This window comes from Miniopterus schreibersii (genome assembly GCF_964146895.1).
Source record: "Miniopterus schreibersii genome assembly, chromosome: 11".
Classification (NCBI taxonomy): domain Eukaryota; kingdom Metazoa; phylum Chordata; class Mammalia; order Chiroptera; family Miniopteridae; genus Miniopterus; species Miniopterus schreibersii.
This window is the reverse complement of record NC_138111.1, coordinates 15828629-15845993: the sequence shown is the minus strand read 5'-3', so window position 1 is coordinate 15845993 and position 17365 is coordinate 15828629. Positions and strand designations below refer to the sequence as shown.

At 41.9% G+C, this 17365-nt stretch overlaps 1 protein-coding gene across 2 annotated transcripts in view; it reads left to right on the top strand.

Moving 5' to 3' along the window:
• Positions 1-17365, top strand: part of SNX30 (sorting nexin family member 30) — an 83825-nt gene that overhangs the window by 45822 nt on the left and 20638 nt on the right. For both annotated transcript variants that reach the window (XM_081152351.1, XM_081152352.1), the window contains exons 4-6: positions 7236-7394; positions 11016-11211; positions 12613-12812. In XM_081152351.1, coding sequence (XP_081008477.1) covers positions 7236-7394; positions 11016-11211; positions 12613-12812 — 555 coding nt within the window. The remainder of the gene's footprint in view (positions 1-7235; positions 7395-11015; positions 11212-12612; positions 12813-17365) is intronic.

Genomic DNA, 17365 nt, shown 5'->3' with positions numbered 1-17365 from the left:
CAAGGCAAAAGCAGCCACGTTGCTGGTGCTGTGATGGGAATGGTGGGACTTGCCTGGGTGTCTTTTCTTTCTCAGGGCCCCTCCCCACCTCTTATCTGGACTCCGACCTCCATCCCCACCCCCACCATGTATCCCCTCTGCTCTTCAAGCCTGAAATTCTGCTTTCCTGGCTTATAGTCACTTAAAAACATGCCTGAAGAAGAAACTATAGCTTTGGAACCTTTGGAACTATTCCTTAAAATAGAATCTTAAAAAAAACACACCTTAATTTGGCAAAATTGGCAGCTAGTGAACTTTTTTAAAATAGACTTATTTTAGGACAGTTTTAGAATTCTAGGATTATTGCAAAGATAGTACAGTGAGTTCTTTTATACCCCACACTCAGTTTTGCTTATTAACACGTTAGTATGGTGCACTTGTCGCAGCAAACAAACCAGTAAATGGTACATTATTATTGCCTGAAAGTTCTTTATTCAGATTTCCTCCTTTTTTGCCTAATGTCTTTTTCCTGTCCCAGAATTCCACCCAGGATGCTGCATTACATTTCGTCCTCAGGTCTCCTTAGGCTCTTCTTGGTTGTGACAGTTTCTCAGGCTTTCCTTGTTTTCGATGATGAGAGTTCTGAGGTGTGCTGCTCAGGCCTTTAGTACAGTGCCCCTCAGCTGAGATTTACCTGATGTTTTTCTCATGATTAGATCGGGGTAATGTATTTTAGGGAGGAAAAGCACAGAGGGTAAAGTGCCATTGTCATTGCATCTTATCAAGGGTCAGTACTGTCCACAGTATTTATCACTATTGGTGTTCACCTTGATCACCTGACTTGAGGTAGCGCTTACAGGTTTCTCCACTGTGCGGGTCCTCTTGCTTTCTACCCCTTTCCATACTGGACGCTTTGGAAGGAAGTTGCTCTTTATGCGGAGCCCACACTGTGTGCTTACGGGGAGTTGTGCTCCACCTCCTGGCAGGTCGGCGCATTTCAAGTTTGGTACTTAACCATCAAAGGTTAGGTAGCAACCCCTGCTGGTGAAACGGAGGAGTGCTCGTGGGCAGGCACCTAAGCCAGAACTGAAAGAGAATGGAAGTCTCCAGAATGCTCAGGAATGATCCAGACTATCTTTAAGTATGGTTTCCTGTGGTCTGGGTAGAAGCAGTGAGTAGGATGGTATTTTAGAAGCAAGTGGAGACTTAAATTTCTTCATTAATCCTTAGTGCATATCTGGGCTGCAGAGAGATTTAATATAGGAGAGCATCTCTGACTTAAATAGGAAAGTCAAACTGGAAACAAAAAATTGTTTCCCCTATGGAAAAATTGTTTCCCCTACAGCAACTTTGCTCGGAGGTGTCTACCTGTTATTAAGCATCGTCTTTGTGTTAGTCTTTTTACAAGGTCTGATGAGTACCCTTGGGAAGGTAAGGTGTTGTAAGACAGAAAAGGGATTCCCACCCTGGAGAGTTTATTGTCAGGTGGAGACCCAGTAAAGATGCAATGCAATTATTTAAATTTTCATTTATTTTCTAAAAAATAGCTTTATTGAGATACAATTCCTATATCATACAATTCACCTATTTAAAATGTGCAAGTCAAGGGCTTTTAATGAATTCATAAGTTGTGCAACTATCAGCACAATCAATTTTAGAATCTTTTTATCACCCCAAAAAGAAACCTCCTACTCCTTGCCTTTCACTTCCAAACTCTCTATCTTTCCTGGTGCCTGGCAACCGCTAGTCTGTGTTCTGCCTCTCTAGAATTGCCTATTCTGGACATCCCATATAAGTAGAATCATACACTATGTAATCTTTTGCGACTGGATTTTTTCACTTAGCATAATGTTTTCAGGGTTCATCCATGTAGAAGCATGTAGCAGTACCGCCTTCCTTTTTATTGTTGATTAATAGTCCGCTGTCTGGATATATCACATTTTGTCTATCCACTCACCTTCACTGGGCATTTGAGCTGCCTCCACTTTTTTGTTATTATGAGTAATGCTGTGAACACTCGTGTGCAGGTTTTTGTTTTCCTGGGTGTGCACCTCGGGGTATAATTGCTAAATCGTATGTAGCTCTATAGTTAACCGTGTGAGGAACTGCCAGACTGTTTTCCAGAGCAGCTGCATCATTTTATCTTCCTGCCAGCAGTGTAGGAGGGTTTCGGTCTCTCCACATCTTCATCAGCATTGGTTATTACCTGGTTTTGGTTACAGCCGTCGTGCTGGGTCAGAAGTGGTATCTCATTGCGGTTTTGATGTGCGTTCCCCTGACGGTTAATGAGGCTGAGCGTTGTTGTTGTTGTTGTTGTTGTTAATCCTTACTAGAGGATGTTTTTTCTATTGCTTTTTCAGAGGTAGTATAAGGGAGGGAGGGAGGGGAAAGAGAGAGAGAGGGAGAGAGAGAGAAGTGTCGATATGAGAGAGACACATTGATTGGTTGCCTCCCGCACGTGCCCCCACCAGGAGCAGGGAGTGAACCCACAATCCAGGTATGTGCCCTTGACCGGGAATTGAACCCAAGACCCTTTGGTGTGTGGGTCGACGCTCTAACCACTGAGCAACACCGGCTAGGGCTTAAATTGATTTTTAGAGAGAGAGGAAGGGAGAGGAAGAGGGAGGGAGAGAGGAAGAGAGAGAAACATCGATGTGAGAGTGAAACATTGATCAGCTGCCTCCTGTACGCCCCCTACTGGGGATTGAGACTACAACGCTGGGTATGTACCCTGACTGGGAATTGAACTGACAACCTTTCCATGCACAGGGACAACACCTAACCAACTGAGCCACACTGGCCAGGGCACATTTTATTTTTCAGGATGAACTTTAGAATCTTTTGAATAACTTGGAATATTAGGGGGAATGGTGGGGAGTTTCTGGTTTTTTTGAAGGTGTTGACAATTTAAGTTGATTATGATTAAAATGTGTTAGAATTCTTGAGCTTTCAGGTGCTACTGCTTATGTTAGGAGCATGGAGATAAAGTTCCCACTTTACCTGGGCTTCAGTGGAGTCTTGCGAAGGTTTAGGTGAACAGTCAGCCAGACAGTTGTTCTGGGAGGCACCCAGGTTCTTTCATTTGCCTTTCCCTGTTGGCTGTCCTGAGGCCTGCCCTTGTTTCTGGCCTCTATGGCTCTGAACTTAGCAGCTTCTGGGGCTCTGCTGGAGAAACCCAGCCCCTTACTTCCTCAGCCTGTCTTTCTTCACCCCAGTGGAATCACAAGATGGTTGATATCCATTGACTTTTCTTTTGACCCAGTCTTTTCCGCTTTGTGTCTTTAACAAACTCTGTCCTGTTAATAATATATTTTCTGGTGCTGTGACAGATTTTTCTTTTTTTAATATTGCATTGTTTCTCTGGAATTTTAGAAGCAGAAAGAAATAGTCATACATTCTTAAAATGCCATCTTAAAGCTAGAAGTGTGCTGGATGTGTATGTTTGTTAGCTCATCATTGCAATTCACTCTGTATGTCTTTATCTAATAACAGGAGTCACTAGAGTCTTCACTGATGTGTTTTTGTTTTTTAATTAGAAACTTTTTTGGCTTAAAAGTTGGTTTTACACTACTTCATTTGCGGGAGCACAACTTGTTACACAGCAGATAAATGTCATGATTCTGTGAGCATAGGTAGATTGTGGAGATGAAACAAATACATTTATTAAACTCTGTAGTGTTTAATTTCACTTGGAAATTTAATTCTTGCTTCAATTTTTTTATGAAGGAAGCTTTGCTGGAAGGAAACATCTGTACTTACGCACCTAGTTTTGTTTTAGGTAGTGGTAAACTCATAGGAATTAATTAAAGACATTTGTAATGCAGCAGCTATTCTTACTATGAAATAATCAGTAAAAACTCTAACTTCATTTTCCAGTTGGTTCTATCATTTTGGTACTTTTAAATATGCATGCCTTTAGCTTACCAGTAGATAAGTTACAAGATAGTGAAACATTGGTTGACCTTCGAAGTACCTTGAATTTAACCAGGCTTGGTGATTGTTCTCTGTGGGGACAGAGCTTTTCATTTTGATGCGCTTTTATTTGTTATTTCTGCGTAGAGCCATATTTTCTGTTTGTTTGATAAGGATAGGAAAAATAATTTTCTGTCATGTAGAGGAGGTGTACACTGAATATTTGCTGAATTTCATAGAAGTAATTTAAATGCTGACAAAAGGAAGTTGGACATTTAAAGATTGAGCAATTGAAATCTTTGTCCACATTCCCCACCCAGAAATAGTAGTATTTCAGTGACAATCTACAGGAAATATGCTTTTGTTTCGCAGACTGTAAAGTACTTTCTTATAAACTAGTATGAAATACATGTGAAAGTGTTTTACCAAAGTATCAAGCGCTGTAAAAATGTAATTTTTTTTTTTAGAGAGGAATGGGGTGGGGAGGGGGAGAGAGAGAGAGAGAAAGAAAGAAAGAAACATCGATGTGAGAGAGAAACATTGATCAGTTGCCTCCTGTACACTCCAACCGGGGATTGAACCCACCACCTGGGTAGGTGCCCTGACTGGGAACCGAACCCATCACCTTTCGGTGTATGGAATGATGCTCCAACCAACTGAGCCACACCAGCCAGGGCAAAAAAATGTAAATATTTTAAGATTAAACCTTGAAATATTTGATGGGGTATTGTAATGCTTTGCAAATAGGATTTTTGGTAGGTCCCAACATGTATAGTGTGTGTCCCAACACATATAATATATATATGTTTTCACGTATACATAAAAAATGTATACACACACTTTGAATAATTATAAAGGCAGTGTTTATTAAAATGCATTTCATTTTCAAAATTGAGCTGTTAGCTGTTAAAGTGTGTATACATTTTTTTGGAGCACCCTGTATGTGCATGTATAGTTTTTAAAAAACTTTTTCATTATGGAAAATGTCAAATAATACTAAAGTAGAGAGATTCAGTGTGATGAACCCTCATGTATTCATCACTCAGTTTCAACTTATGGCCAATCTTGTTTCATCTCTAACCCACCCACTCCCTCACTCCATACTAAGTGACTTGTTTTTAAAAAGTGACTTAGGCCCTGGCCAGGTGGCTCTGTTGGAGCGTCGTCCTATATGCCAAAAGGTTGTCAGTTCGATTCCCCGTCAGGGCACATGCCTGGGTTGAGGGCTCAGTCCCTGGTCGTGGAGTGTACAGGAGGCAACCAGTCGATATTTGTCTCTCTCTCTCCCCCTTCTTCTCTAAAAATCAAAAACATATCCTCGGGTGAGGATTAAAAATTTTTTTTTTAAAAAGCGACTTAGGCACCAGAAATTTATTACTTTACAGTTTTGGAATCAGAAGTCCAAAGTTGGTCCCAGTAGGTTCATATCCAGGTGCAGGCAGGGCTGCATTTCTTCTGGAGGCTCCAGGGGAGAATTTGTTCTTTGGCTTTTCCAGCTCCTGCAGGCCACCTACGTTCCTTGGCTCATGGCGCCTTCTTCCATCGTCAAAGCCAGTGGCATGGCATCTTCTCTCCTCTCTGACATCTTCCATCATCACCTTTTTAAAAAAAAAAAATTGAGATAAAAGTCACCGTTTTAATGTGTACAATTCAGTGGCTTTGACTACATCCACAATGTTGTTGTTGTGTTTGTTTGTTTTTCCAGGAATGGGGTGGGGAGGGAGAGGAAGGGGAAGGAAGGGATGCCAACTGATGGTCTCCACAATGTTTTGTAATCACCACTACTATCTAATTCCAGAAAATTTTCATCACCCCCCCAAAGAAACCCCATACCCACTAAGCAATCACTTCCCACTCTCCCTTTTCCCCAGCCCAACTGCTATGAATGACCCTGCTGGAACATTTATTGTACACGTTTCTGTTTAAGCACTTGCTTTTGGTTATCTTGGCTATGTACCAAGGGATGGAATGGCTGGATCATGTGGTAATTCTGTCTTTAATTTTTTGAGGATTCACCAAGCTTTTCCACAGAGGCTGCACCGGTTTACATTCTCACCAGCAATGTATGAGGATTCCAGTTTCTCCACATACTTGCCAACACTTGTTAGTCTCCTTTTATTTTTCTTGCATAGCCCTCTCAGTGGTGTGAAATGGCATCCCAGATGACTTTTAAAAAAATTTTGGCCTGAAAGATATACGGAAGTTCCACTCTTCTCAGTTCACTGTCCTCTTCTTGCTTTCTGTTCTCAGGGTTTACGACATCCCCCGGGTGCTGGGAGCTGTGCTGAGCTTCCCACTGGCATTAGTTGTCTCACTTACAGAGTATAGATGCCCTTGATTTCACCAGTAACCCAGATTCCTTTGCATAAACAACCAGGGAGGTAATTACAAAGGTGAGGCTGAGAGTAGGTGTGTCCCTTTCAGGAAGTTTGAAATAGGAAGAAACACATTTTCGAAGTCATGTACTTTTGGGGATAATTATGCTTATTAGGGAAGGAAATTCTGTTTGCAGAAGGATTCACCCCAGGGTTCCTTCAAATAGCAAGCTCCCCTGATTCATTACACATGAAGTTCGATGTACTAAGTCTGAAGAAAGGCTAACGATTTCAGGAGGCTGTTATGTTAAGTGAGGCATACCTAGCCACTTAGTTGCTCATTAGCCTTCCTCCCAGGTCCTGTTCAGCAGAAGCAAATGCGAGTATGCTCAAACCCCATATATGGCCAGGTAGTTTGAAATTGCCCACGCTATTGACTGAAAGTAAATATGATAAATTTGTGTAAGTGCAGTAAAGGAAGTTTCAATTTTAAGAACCTTTTAGTATAAACCTAAACAAACAAAAAAAGCAGAGGAAAGGTATTTTTCAAATAACGTGGGTTTGCCCAATGTGCTTATTTCTCCATCCACCAAGTTCTTTTACCCCTTGAACTGGGAGTAGAATCTTATTATATTTAAATACATTTCTGTGCGGTTGGTGTTGTCTGCCTTCTTTCCTTAAACTATTTTATCTCGTCCTAACTTTCTCATTATATCTTCTGTGCATCAAGCAATGTAAAAGTAACTAACTATTGGATTTATTGGATAAACACTGACTGGCTGTTTTCTGTGTTCCAGGAACTATGCTCTAGTGTTTTATTTCTTGCATTTTAAAATTGACAGGGTAGTTCTTGATTTATCCCGTCTATATTTTTAAAAAATGTTTATATTGATGACTAGCTACTTAGAGATCTGATTAACAAGTACTGTTCTTGGGCAGATGGGTCATAGGAATGATTCGCTAGCCTGGTGGTTTTTCTTTGTACCATTTTATCAGTTGCTCTGAACATTTTCCTTCCTGTCTTCACAGCCGCTTCCTGAGAAGTTTGTGGTGAAAGGTGTTGTGGATCGTTTTTCAGAAGAGTTTGTGGAGACCAGAAGAAAAGCTTTGGATAAATTTCTAAAAAGGATTACGGATCATCCTGTACTTTCTTTCAATGAACACTTTAATGTTTTCCTTACTGCTAAGGTAAGGACAGAATTTTTCCTATTCCTTCCCCCAAATCAGCATTCTCTGGGCTCTTTCTTAAAAGTTGTTTTTGTCTCTCACAAGCCACCTTCATGAATGGCCCACTCTGGTGGGCGTCATTGAACTGCCCTGTGTTTTTGGTGTCCGTTTGCATTAGCATGGTTACTGTGCTAGAATTTAGGAGAAGAGCCTCCTTGCAGCAGCAGAGGAAGTTAGAATATTTTCACTTGCCAAAAGCAGGGATAAGAGTTTCTTTAAACCCTTCTTGGCATATTACTGGGTGAGGCCATTCTGAGCAACAGTGGGTATGCAAGGGTCAGAACATTCATTGACTATGTGGTAAGGATGCTTTTCACAAGAGCCCTGGGTGAGTTTACTCTTACCCCATTTTACAAATGAGGAAACAAGTTCAGGGAGTTTGTACGTGTTCAAGTGGAATCACTAGGATTTGAAAGTGGGTCTTTGTGGCCACAGTTTTTCTCTGCAACAGACTGCCTGAGCAAGAGCATGACTTTCCCCTGGCCATGTTTCTAATCAGGTGGCACTTTCCGAGCCTTTGCCAGAGAAATAGTTGGGCTTTCCCCAGTTGCCAGATTCTGTGTATTCAAATTCAACTTGATGACTCAGCCACTTCTCTCTGCATTTCCCTGCTGGCAGAACCCGCCAGTAAACCTGCGCCACTCTACTGTAATGGTCTAGAGAAATGTGATCTTGTGCGAGCTTCCTTCCAGCTCCTTCTGTTTAGTTTCATGTATCATATTGCATATTCAGGACATAGGTCATTTTTCCCATGGGGCAAGAGTATTGAGGCCCAGGTACTTTTCAGTTTTCTTTTTTGAAATGGCAAAATTGAGAAATGTTTACAGATAACATCAGTTGACACTAGAGCCTTTAGCAAGGGTGCCATTCCAGACAATGGAAATTGCGTGGCAAAGTCCTTTAGTGTTTGAGGTTGTTGTTTTTTTTTTAACCTCAGTTATGTTTTAGCCTCATTGATGACAGTTTCATTCATCTTCTCTTTTCCTGGGATGCTTTTTCCCCAGTAGGTCAAACGTGTTATTTTTTAAATAAGTATTTCCTGGTGAACTGATCCTTGGATATAGTTCTTTCAGCTTATATACAAAGTAAAATCCATTGTGTTCTCCAAAAGAGCAATTCACTGATTCACCCAAATTATAAGTCCGCCAGCCAGGTGGGTCCTCAAGCGTAGTCATTTTAATTACACAGAGAGACAAAAGGGGGGAAAAACCTGGACCCCTAGTGATTAGGAATCTGCATGAAGAATAAATAGGAAGATTGTGTGTGTGTGTGTGTGTGTGTGTGTGTGTATTTATCTGTGGGCCATGTAGTATGGAATTATTTTATTTATTTTGAAATATATCTTTATTGATTTCAGAGTGAGGAAGGGAGAGGGAGAGAGAGAATTGAAACATCAATAATAGGAGAGTCATCATTGATCAACTGCTTCCTGCATGCCCCTGTCTGGGGATCGAGCCCACAACTTGGGCATGTGCCCTGACCAGGAATCGAACTGTGATCTCCTGGATCTTAGGTCAATGCTCCATTGCTGAGCCACGCCCAGCCGGGTGTATGGAATGATTTTAAAAAGTAGTCCTTCAATATCTTAATCAAAACCCAATTCATGTGGGTGAGTAAGGGGAGTTGGCTTGTTCAAGTAGAACAAAGTCTAGTCCTAATTCAATGTTACTTGTTGAACTAAATGCACTGAATAACCCCATCTTTTTTCTTTTTCTTTTTAATATGGTAAAATACACATAACATAAAATTGATTATCTTAACCATTTGAAAATGGACAGTTCATTAGTGTTAAGTAAATTCACTTTGTTGTGCAGCTGATCTCCAGAGCTTCTTCATCTTGCAGAACTGAAACACGATACCCATGAGAGAACAGCTCCCCATCCCCCCATCCCTCCCTCCCCCCAGTGCCCCACCTTTTAACACACCAGGAAATACTTGGTCTTGTTCTTAAATTACCCACGTCCACGTTCTGCTACAGTGAACGCTTTCTTCTCCCCATGATGACATGATCTTATCCCAGGTAGAAGCGTCTTGAAGTAGCAGCTAGGGATGCTGGGAGAGGTAGGCGCCACTCAGTATCAGCTATGTTCAAATTAGTGTCTTCATCTTTGGCAGAATGGGTGCAATAATCAGATAGGTAAATACTGTAAAATACTGTAAATAACTATATTCAACATGTTAATTAACCTGGATAACTGGGGTCACCCGTTCAGAGCTCTACTCAAAGTGGAGTGTATGCCGTCCAAGGAGCCCTTTTGGATCTAACCCTGCTCCAAGAAATATTAGAAGCAGTTCTGAGAATTTTGAGGCTTCACTTATGGTCTTGTGGAAGCCTGGTGCCCACAAGGATATTTTTCATCGAGGATGTATAAGGTTAGAAGGGGAAATGGAATCTTTAGACCATTTTCTCAGGCAGCCTGACTTGAAAAGAAGGAGAGAAGTGGAGGAGGGGGCTGGAGGTGACTGCCGCTGTTTTTAAGATGGGAGAGCCTTGGGCATAGTTTATGTACTGAAGGGTTAGGAGTTGAAGATACAGACAGGCGAGGGGAGGGTTGATAGGGCAAGTGCCTTGGCGGGGGCAGGGTGGGTTGGAAAGAGTAGAATCAAGAGCAAAAGTGAAGGCCCTGACTGCGCAAAGGAGGGGGAAGTGAAATCGGGAGGAGTCTACTCTCAGACACACAGATCTGAGCCTGCGACTGAGTGTCAGATGGGTGGGGGCTGCTGGACAGCTGTGTTACTGTGATTCCCTGTTCTCGCCTTATCCCTACATCAGGCTGGGTCACTGGAAAGCGATGGCTTTGTGTGATGTTCCCTTAGCTCCCTGTAGTCATGCCTTTCTAGGACTAGGAGTTAGCATTCTGTTTGTACTGAGGGTGGAAAGAAGGGACAGACACTTGCATCTTCTGTAAAACCACTTGTGCAGGCCTTTCAAGTTAGGGACACAGAACAGCTTGAAGACACTGTCAGTCCTCTTAGAATTTAGCAATAGGAAGAATCTTGTTTTACCTGGCAGACTAATATGCTTTTTAGACTTAGACACAATGGGTTATGTCGCTCACTGTACTTCCCATGTGTGCTTTGACCAAGAAGCCCAGGGCGCAGTGTTTTGCTGTTACAGCAGCTGCCCTTGCCTTGAGTTTTCTAGCACTGGCTTTGCAGTCCCCGTGTCTGGTTTCCCACCCTTTACTCTCTCTGTTTCTTATTTGGCTTTGTTGAGATATAAATAAATGAATGGAATGAATTCCAGCCCTTGACTTTTGGTTCTAAAGACAACTTAGGATATTTTGCAAGGGAGAAAGGGACTTTTTGGTTTTAGTCAAAAGTTTTTAAAAACTATGGTGGAAACAGTGTTTAAAGGAGATCATGCTCAGGTGAGTGAATCTGATTAGAAAGGCTGTGAGGCTGGTGGTTGTGATGGCAGGGAGGGGATACTTTTGTGTATGTGGTTAGGTCTTCTAACTCAGTTCCTTATTTTCTGAGCCCTCTGTTTTCAAAAAGCAACTGCCTGTGGAGTTGGTTCACTGAGTCCTGGACTCGTGAGTGATTGGGCCCTTCAGTTGTTTGTTTGTGTGTCATCCTTAGGACCTGAATGCCTACAAGAAGCAAGGGATGGCATTGCTGACCAGGGTGGGCGAGTCGGTCAAGCATGTCACTGGAGGCTACAAGCTGAGGAGTCGGCCTCTGGAGTTTGCAGCCATAGGCGAATACTTGGACACGTTTGCACTCAAACTGGGAACCATAGATCGGATAGCCCAGCGGATCATCAAAGAAGAAATAGGTGAGCTCTTTGTTGGGAGTTTCATTGTGCCCAGGGACCACATTTTCAGAAATGGCATTCATGTGTGCTAAGTAGAAGGAAACTGCGGAAGTGCTGGAGTGACAGAACTAGGCCATGTTTTGCTTAGAAAACAAATAAATACAAGCAGGGGAAGAGGAAGTTGTGGCCAGAGTTCAACCTTGTGCTCTCTCCTTTGCCCTGCATTTCAGCCTCAGGCTTGCTTTTCCTGGGGCAGACAACCACGTGTAGGCTTTCCTCTCTCCTAACTTTAGCTTTAGAAGTGGAGACATTGGCTCAACCTCCCTTCATTGCTAGGAATGATAATTAAAAAACACACACTTGGGTATCTTTTCTGGCAGAAAGATGGTTCAAAAGGACAGGATGGTGCCCTGTGGTTGCCTAAGTCATGATCCTAATGAGCCTTCAGACTTGAAGTTGACTCATTGGCCCCACCCCTGCTGCATTTCAAACCCACTCTTTCTGACCTAGGGAGTTGTGAGACCTTCCTTTATTCTTCTTGGTTGTTGCCACCACTTCCTTCCCCCGTCTCATGGCCACTTGCTTTTCTCTTTATCCCTGAATGTTGGGGCCTTTTGTCGTCTTACACACATGTGAGCCAGACGGACCTGAACAGTGTTAATGAACATGCTGACACTGATGTGAAACACATTGAATGGGATTCTCCAATAGTTACCACCCACTGGTTTCTAAAAAGATGGCAGCAACATTTTATTGTCATGTGAAGAATCCTGGTGACAGGGATGGGCCAGATTTTCTTTGTGAGGGGCAATAACATTTTTTCTTGGTTCCCGTGGTTTAATTCTCCTTTACCCGCTGATGATATCATGTAGGGCCTGCAGATTTTGGAGATAGCTTTAGGTACAGTCAACACCTAAGGACCCCTGTGTGAGAGAGTGAGTCTGCCTATGTAAGACCACATCTCCTGTATCAAATGCTTCCTAAAATTCCATTATTTTCCCATTGTGACTGATTTTTTCCCTTTTAAAAACATCCCTCTAAACCTATAGGAAATTCTGCCACCATTGTTAAAATGCTGCTTCACTGTGTGGGTAGGAGAGTGGTTATTTTTGAAGGTATTTGGTGGATGTAGCTCCTACCTCTTCCCCCCAGAAGGCATTGTGGTCCCCAATATCCAGAGGCATGGCATTCTCATTATGGGGTGGAGTTGATGGAAGTTATGATGTTAACTGTAACATCAGCTTTCAGAGATTTAAAAAAAAGTGGTGTAAGTGTTTTGTGTTTAACGGGGAGCATGCTCAGGTGAGTTAATGGCCAAGGAAACATCTTAATATAGAAAGCTCTTGGCTGTGGTGGTTCTTGAGTCAGTAATACCAGCGATTGCTGCCCAGCCAGAGCTTATTGGTTTCTCTTCTGCTTTAGAGTACCTTGTAGAGCTGAGAGAATATGGACCCGTGTACTCCACGTGGAGCGCTTTAGAGGGGGAGCTGGCGGAACCCCTGGAGGGCGTGTCAGCGTGCATCGGCAACTGCTCCACTGCCTTGGAAGAGCTGACAGATGACATGACGGAAGACTTTCTGCCCGTGCTCAGGGAATACATTTTATACTCTGACTCCATGAAGGTAAGCTGGCTCACTTCTTGAGCACCTAGGTACTTTCTTTGTTGTAGTTATTATAAAAAAGTAATTGATTATAATTACTTTTATAATTATAAAATTATAATGTGGTACAGGTTTCCTTTATCCTGGGTGGGCAGGATCAGACATGTGGACTGACATCATGGACATATAAATAGAACACATGGTGAACCAAGTGTGTTAAGTCAAAAAAAAATAGTTTGGAAGAAATTCTTATTTGTGTTCACTGAGAGTTCAAGAGGGTGTAAAGTCTACTAAACAAGAACAGGATGCTGTGGAAAAAGAAAAAATTGGATAATTAGAGCTCTTGAAAGTTAAAATATGGTTTCTGAAATTCAGATTAAAGTTGGAAGATAAGGCTGAAGAAATCTTGGAAGGTAAAAAAATGGAGTTGTTGGAAAGTAGGACAAAAATGCAAAAATACTGAAAATGTGAAAGAATGGTAAGAAGGATTAGTAGCAGAGGTTCAGCGTATTTGACTGAGAGAACAGTGAAAACTGAGGGAAGGAAATTATGAAAGAAGTAATGCAAGAAAATCTCCCAGAGATGAAAGACATGAATTTTCAGATTAAAAGGCCATTTTAATTCCCCAGCCAAAGGAATGAATAGAGAACCAACCCGAGGCATATAATTGTAACATTTAGGAACAAAAGTCATAACGACGAAATACAGGATCAAATGCTTTAATGTCCACACTAGAAACTACCCAGCCTGTACTTAGGCTGGTGGGAGAGCATAGCTGCTGGGGACTCCTAGGACGGTGACAACAGCTAGGGAAAAGGCTCAGTCTTCCTGACCAACAGAAGAAGACATGTGGCTCAGTCTTCCTGACCAACAGAAGAAGACATGTGGCTCAGTCTTCCTGACCAACAGAAGAAGACATGTGGCTCAGTCTTCCTGACCAACAGAAGAAGACATGTGGCTCAGTCTTCCTGACCAACAGAAGAAGATACGTGGAACATCCCTGCCTTCAAGTAGCCCCCTTTCTGCTTTCCAAAGGAGACCTCTGTGGGTAGGGATTGACAAATCTCTAGAGAGAAACCTGTCATTCAACTTGGGTTGTAAAAATGGAAAATCAGAAGAATCATGGCTTCTATGAGAGGGAGGTAAAAAACCCAACCAACTCATCAACTTTATTATGGAAAATTGCAAGCATATACAACAGCAGAGAGAATAGTATGAAGGGCTCTCATATATCCATCACTCTTGTTCCATCAGGTATGAAGTTTTAAGGCTCTTGGTACACATTAAAGTGTGAACAGTGGAAAATGGAACCTGTTCCTGGTAGAAGGAATCACTGTCTCATGTATGCTCTATATAAAGCTGCTAATAAAACACTTTTAAAGGCAGGATTCGGTCTGGATCTCACGATGATGAGGGAAAATGGAATAAACTTCCTTATCTGTAAGGTGGAAATAAAGGTAGCGATGGTGACAATGAGAACAAACTCACACATGAGATCATTAACCTGGGGCAGCTTTGCTGGTAATTATTGGAACTGAAGCTGAAAACCAGGGCTTTTGACTCTAAATTTGTATCTCAGTTTCCTCTATTATATTGTGTGTGTTTTTTAATTGAGACCTACACATTGCATATTTGATCCTGGGCTGAAACAAATATAGAAAGGCTTCCTGAGGGGGCGGGGGAATGGGCAAAATGGGTGACGGGGGTCAAAAGGTACAAACTCCCGATTACAAAATAAATAAGTCATGGGATCTAATGTACAGCGTGGTGACTGTAGTTACTACAGTATTGTATACTTGAAAGTTGGTAAGAGTAGATCTTAAAAGTTGTCATCACAAGAAAATTTTTTTTAACTGTTGTATGTGAAATGATGGATGTTAACTACTCCTATTGGGGTGATCGTCTCACAGTATATACAAGTCATCAAATCATCATGTTATATACCTGAAAATAATGCAATGTTATATGTGATTTATATCTCAATGAAAAGGCATCCTGACTTGCTTAAAATGAATCAGAATATTTTGCTTATAAAGTTAATAGTATTTGTTTTTGTAAACAAAAATAAATTCTTACAATCCCTGGGGTGTCCTTGAACTTGTCTCTTATATAGATACACCTTTCACCAAAAATGCTCCCTTAACCTTGCCCGACTGAGAATCTGATGCATACATGGTCCTGGGATATTACAGTACATATTACTTTGTTCTTGTACTAGGCAAGTAAGTTAATACTTAATATACAGGGTGTGTACACACTTTAATGGCTGATAGCTCAATTGATGTTTCTTTCTTTTCAGATTTAACCCATTGGAATTAATAATGGCAGCCAAAGTGTGTATATATTTTTTTGGGACACCCTGTATATTTGTACTTGAAGCAGGATTTTAAATTGTCATTTAGCAAGGACTTATCTGGCCTCTTTATTAAAATATTTTTACACAGCCAGACATAAGCTTTTGTGAATAATTGAAGTTATGCGTCGAGGAAACGCTTGCTTGCTGTTTTCACCCGATGTGTGACACATGCGTTACGTTTCTTGTTCACTGAGCCTGAAGAAATATTAATTGGGTTAATCAGGCAGCAATCTTCAATTGGTTTCCTGTTGAAACCAGGCACACTGGTGTGCCACAGGAATTTTTAAAACATGCAACCCATGACTGTTTAGTCAGGGGCACCAAACTCTTTTCCCTTAGATTGTCAAATAAAAGAGTGACAACAGCCAACACAGCAATAGCCTTCCTGTGTGAATGAACCAAAATTGTACCTGTTTTTTTCGGTCAGCTCGGCAAAAATGTATTTTTTGGTGTGCCACAGAATTTTGGTAATTAGTGTATGTGTGCCATGAGATGGAAATGGTTGAAAATCGCTGGTATGCACTATTGTCTGGAGAGGGGCATGGTGGAGGAAGGGTGGACTGGCAGTGTCTGAAACCCTAGCTCTGCCCATGGTGAGCTGAGCTAAGTTCAGTTAGAAACAAGGCCGCCTGCTCCCCACCTTTCCAACAGGAAAATATCTACAGAGTGGTCTGGGTGAGACAGGAGGACTTGGTGGCAAAGCCAAGACTGCACATAGGGTTGTCAGAGTCCGTGTGACCGAGACTAAAGGCATTGGGAGAGTGATAGGTGTCATAAGTGGCTCCCATGCCTTTTAACAATGCTGTTAAAGAATTCTTAACTATATTTTATTTTTCTAAGAGGATCACATAATTTTACATCCAAAATAACTTTCTGGTTATTAAGGTATAAGTGGGACAGACTGAGATAGGTTTATATACAAGTCAAAGAGCATGCTTATCTCAGAGGTGCTGGTGAATGACTAGGCTGAATGAGAGAAGAGTGGGCGGTAGGGAAAAGCCATGCACAGGAAGTGCTTCAGTTGGAGATTCGAATGACGCATAGGACTGAGCATTTTAGACAGAAGGAGCAGCCAGTGCAAAGGTTCTAAAGCAGAAATGAGCTTGGTGTTTGTGTGAGTGGAGCCCAATGAGCTAGGGAGGAAGAGGCAAGATAGTTCAGGGCCAGGACTTATGGTAGTACCTTAAAGGCCATGGTTGGTAAGAGTCTGGATTTTATTCTTAGGAATAAAAGGGAACTTTTCTGGTTTTATGCAGGGAGTGACAGGATACAGTTCTTCCTTTAAGAAGACAGCTGGTGCTGCTGCATGGAGAATGGGTTGTAGAACGTGGGCGTGGGGTAGGGACCATTTAGGCAGCCAAGTGGTGTTGGAACTTGGACTAAATGGTGACAGAGAAGTGGGTGGATTTAGAGTATATTTTGGATGAGGGGCCAAGTATATTAGCTGCTGTGTTAATGTGAAGTAAGAAAGGCAGGAACTGAGAATGACTGCTGGGTTTTGGCTTTAGCAACTGGGTGGGTAGTGGCCCTGTTTCTTGGGATGGGAAAATCTGGGAGAAGCAGATTGGGCAGTCAGGAGTCAAGCTGTTTCGGCCATGGTGAGTTACAAAATGCCTATCAGTCACTAAAGTAGCTATGTCATGGCAGCTGATGGTGAGTTTACTTCCAAGTGGGATTAGAAATTTGAGAGTCATTTGTATAGATGGTGCTTAAATCTGTGAGAGCTGGGAAGATTGTCTAGTGATGAGATTGAGGTTAACAGTCTAGGTCTGCGCCCAGAGGCATGACAATATTTAGTGGCCAAGCACCTTATTAGGAGGAGGAACAGTAGGAAAGGAGCCTAAGAAGGAAAGGTCAGTGTAGTAGGAGAAAATAGACTGAGGATTACCTCAGTGAAGCCAAGAGAAATGTTTTTAGGAGAAGGAACATGATAAACAGCGACCATTGGGTTTAATCATATGGGCGTCATTGAAGATCATGATTAGAGGTCTCATATGTGGATGCATAAATTTGGGTTTAAAGACAGAATTCGCCTTTGCATTAGAGATACTCAAATGCCAGTTGTTGGTGAGGTGGTTCCTTCAACCTGCCCACCTTTCCCTTCAGGGGCCACAAGGTGGAGCTAACGAGTCAAGTAACTGGTTTATGCTTTAGGTCAGCAGTTTTCAACCCTGTGCCGCAAGAATTTTTAAAACATGCACTACCTGACTATTTAGTC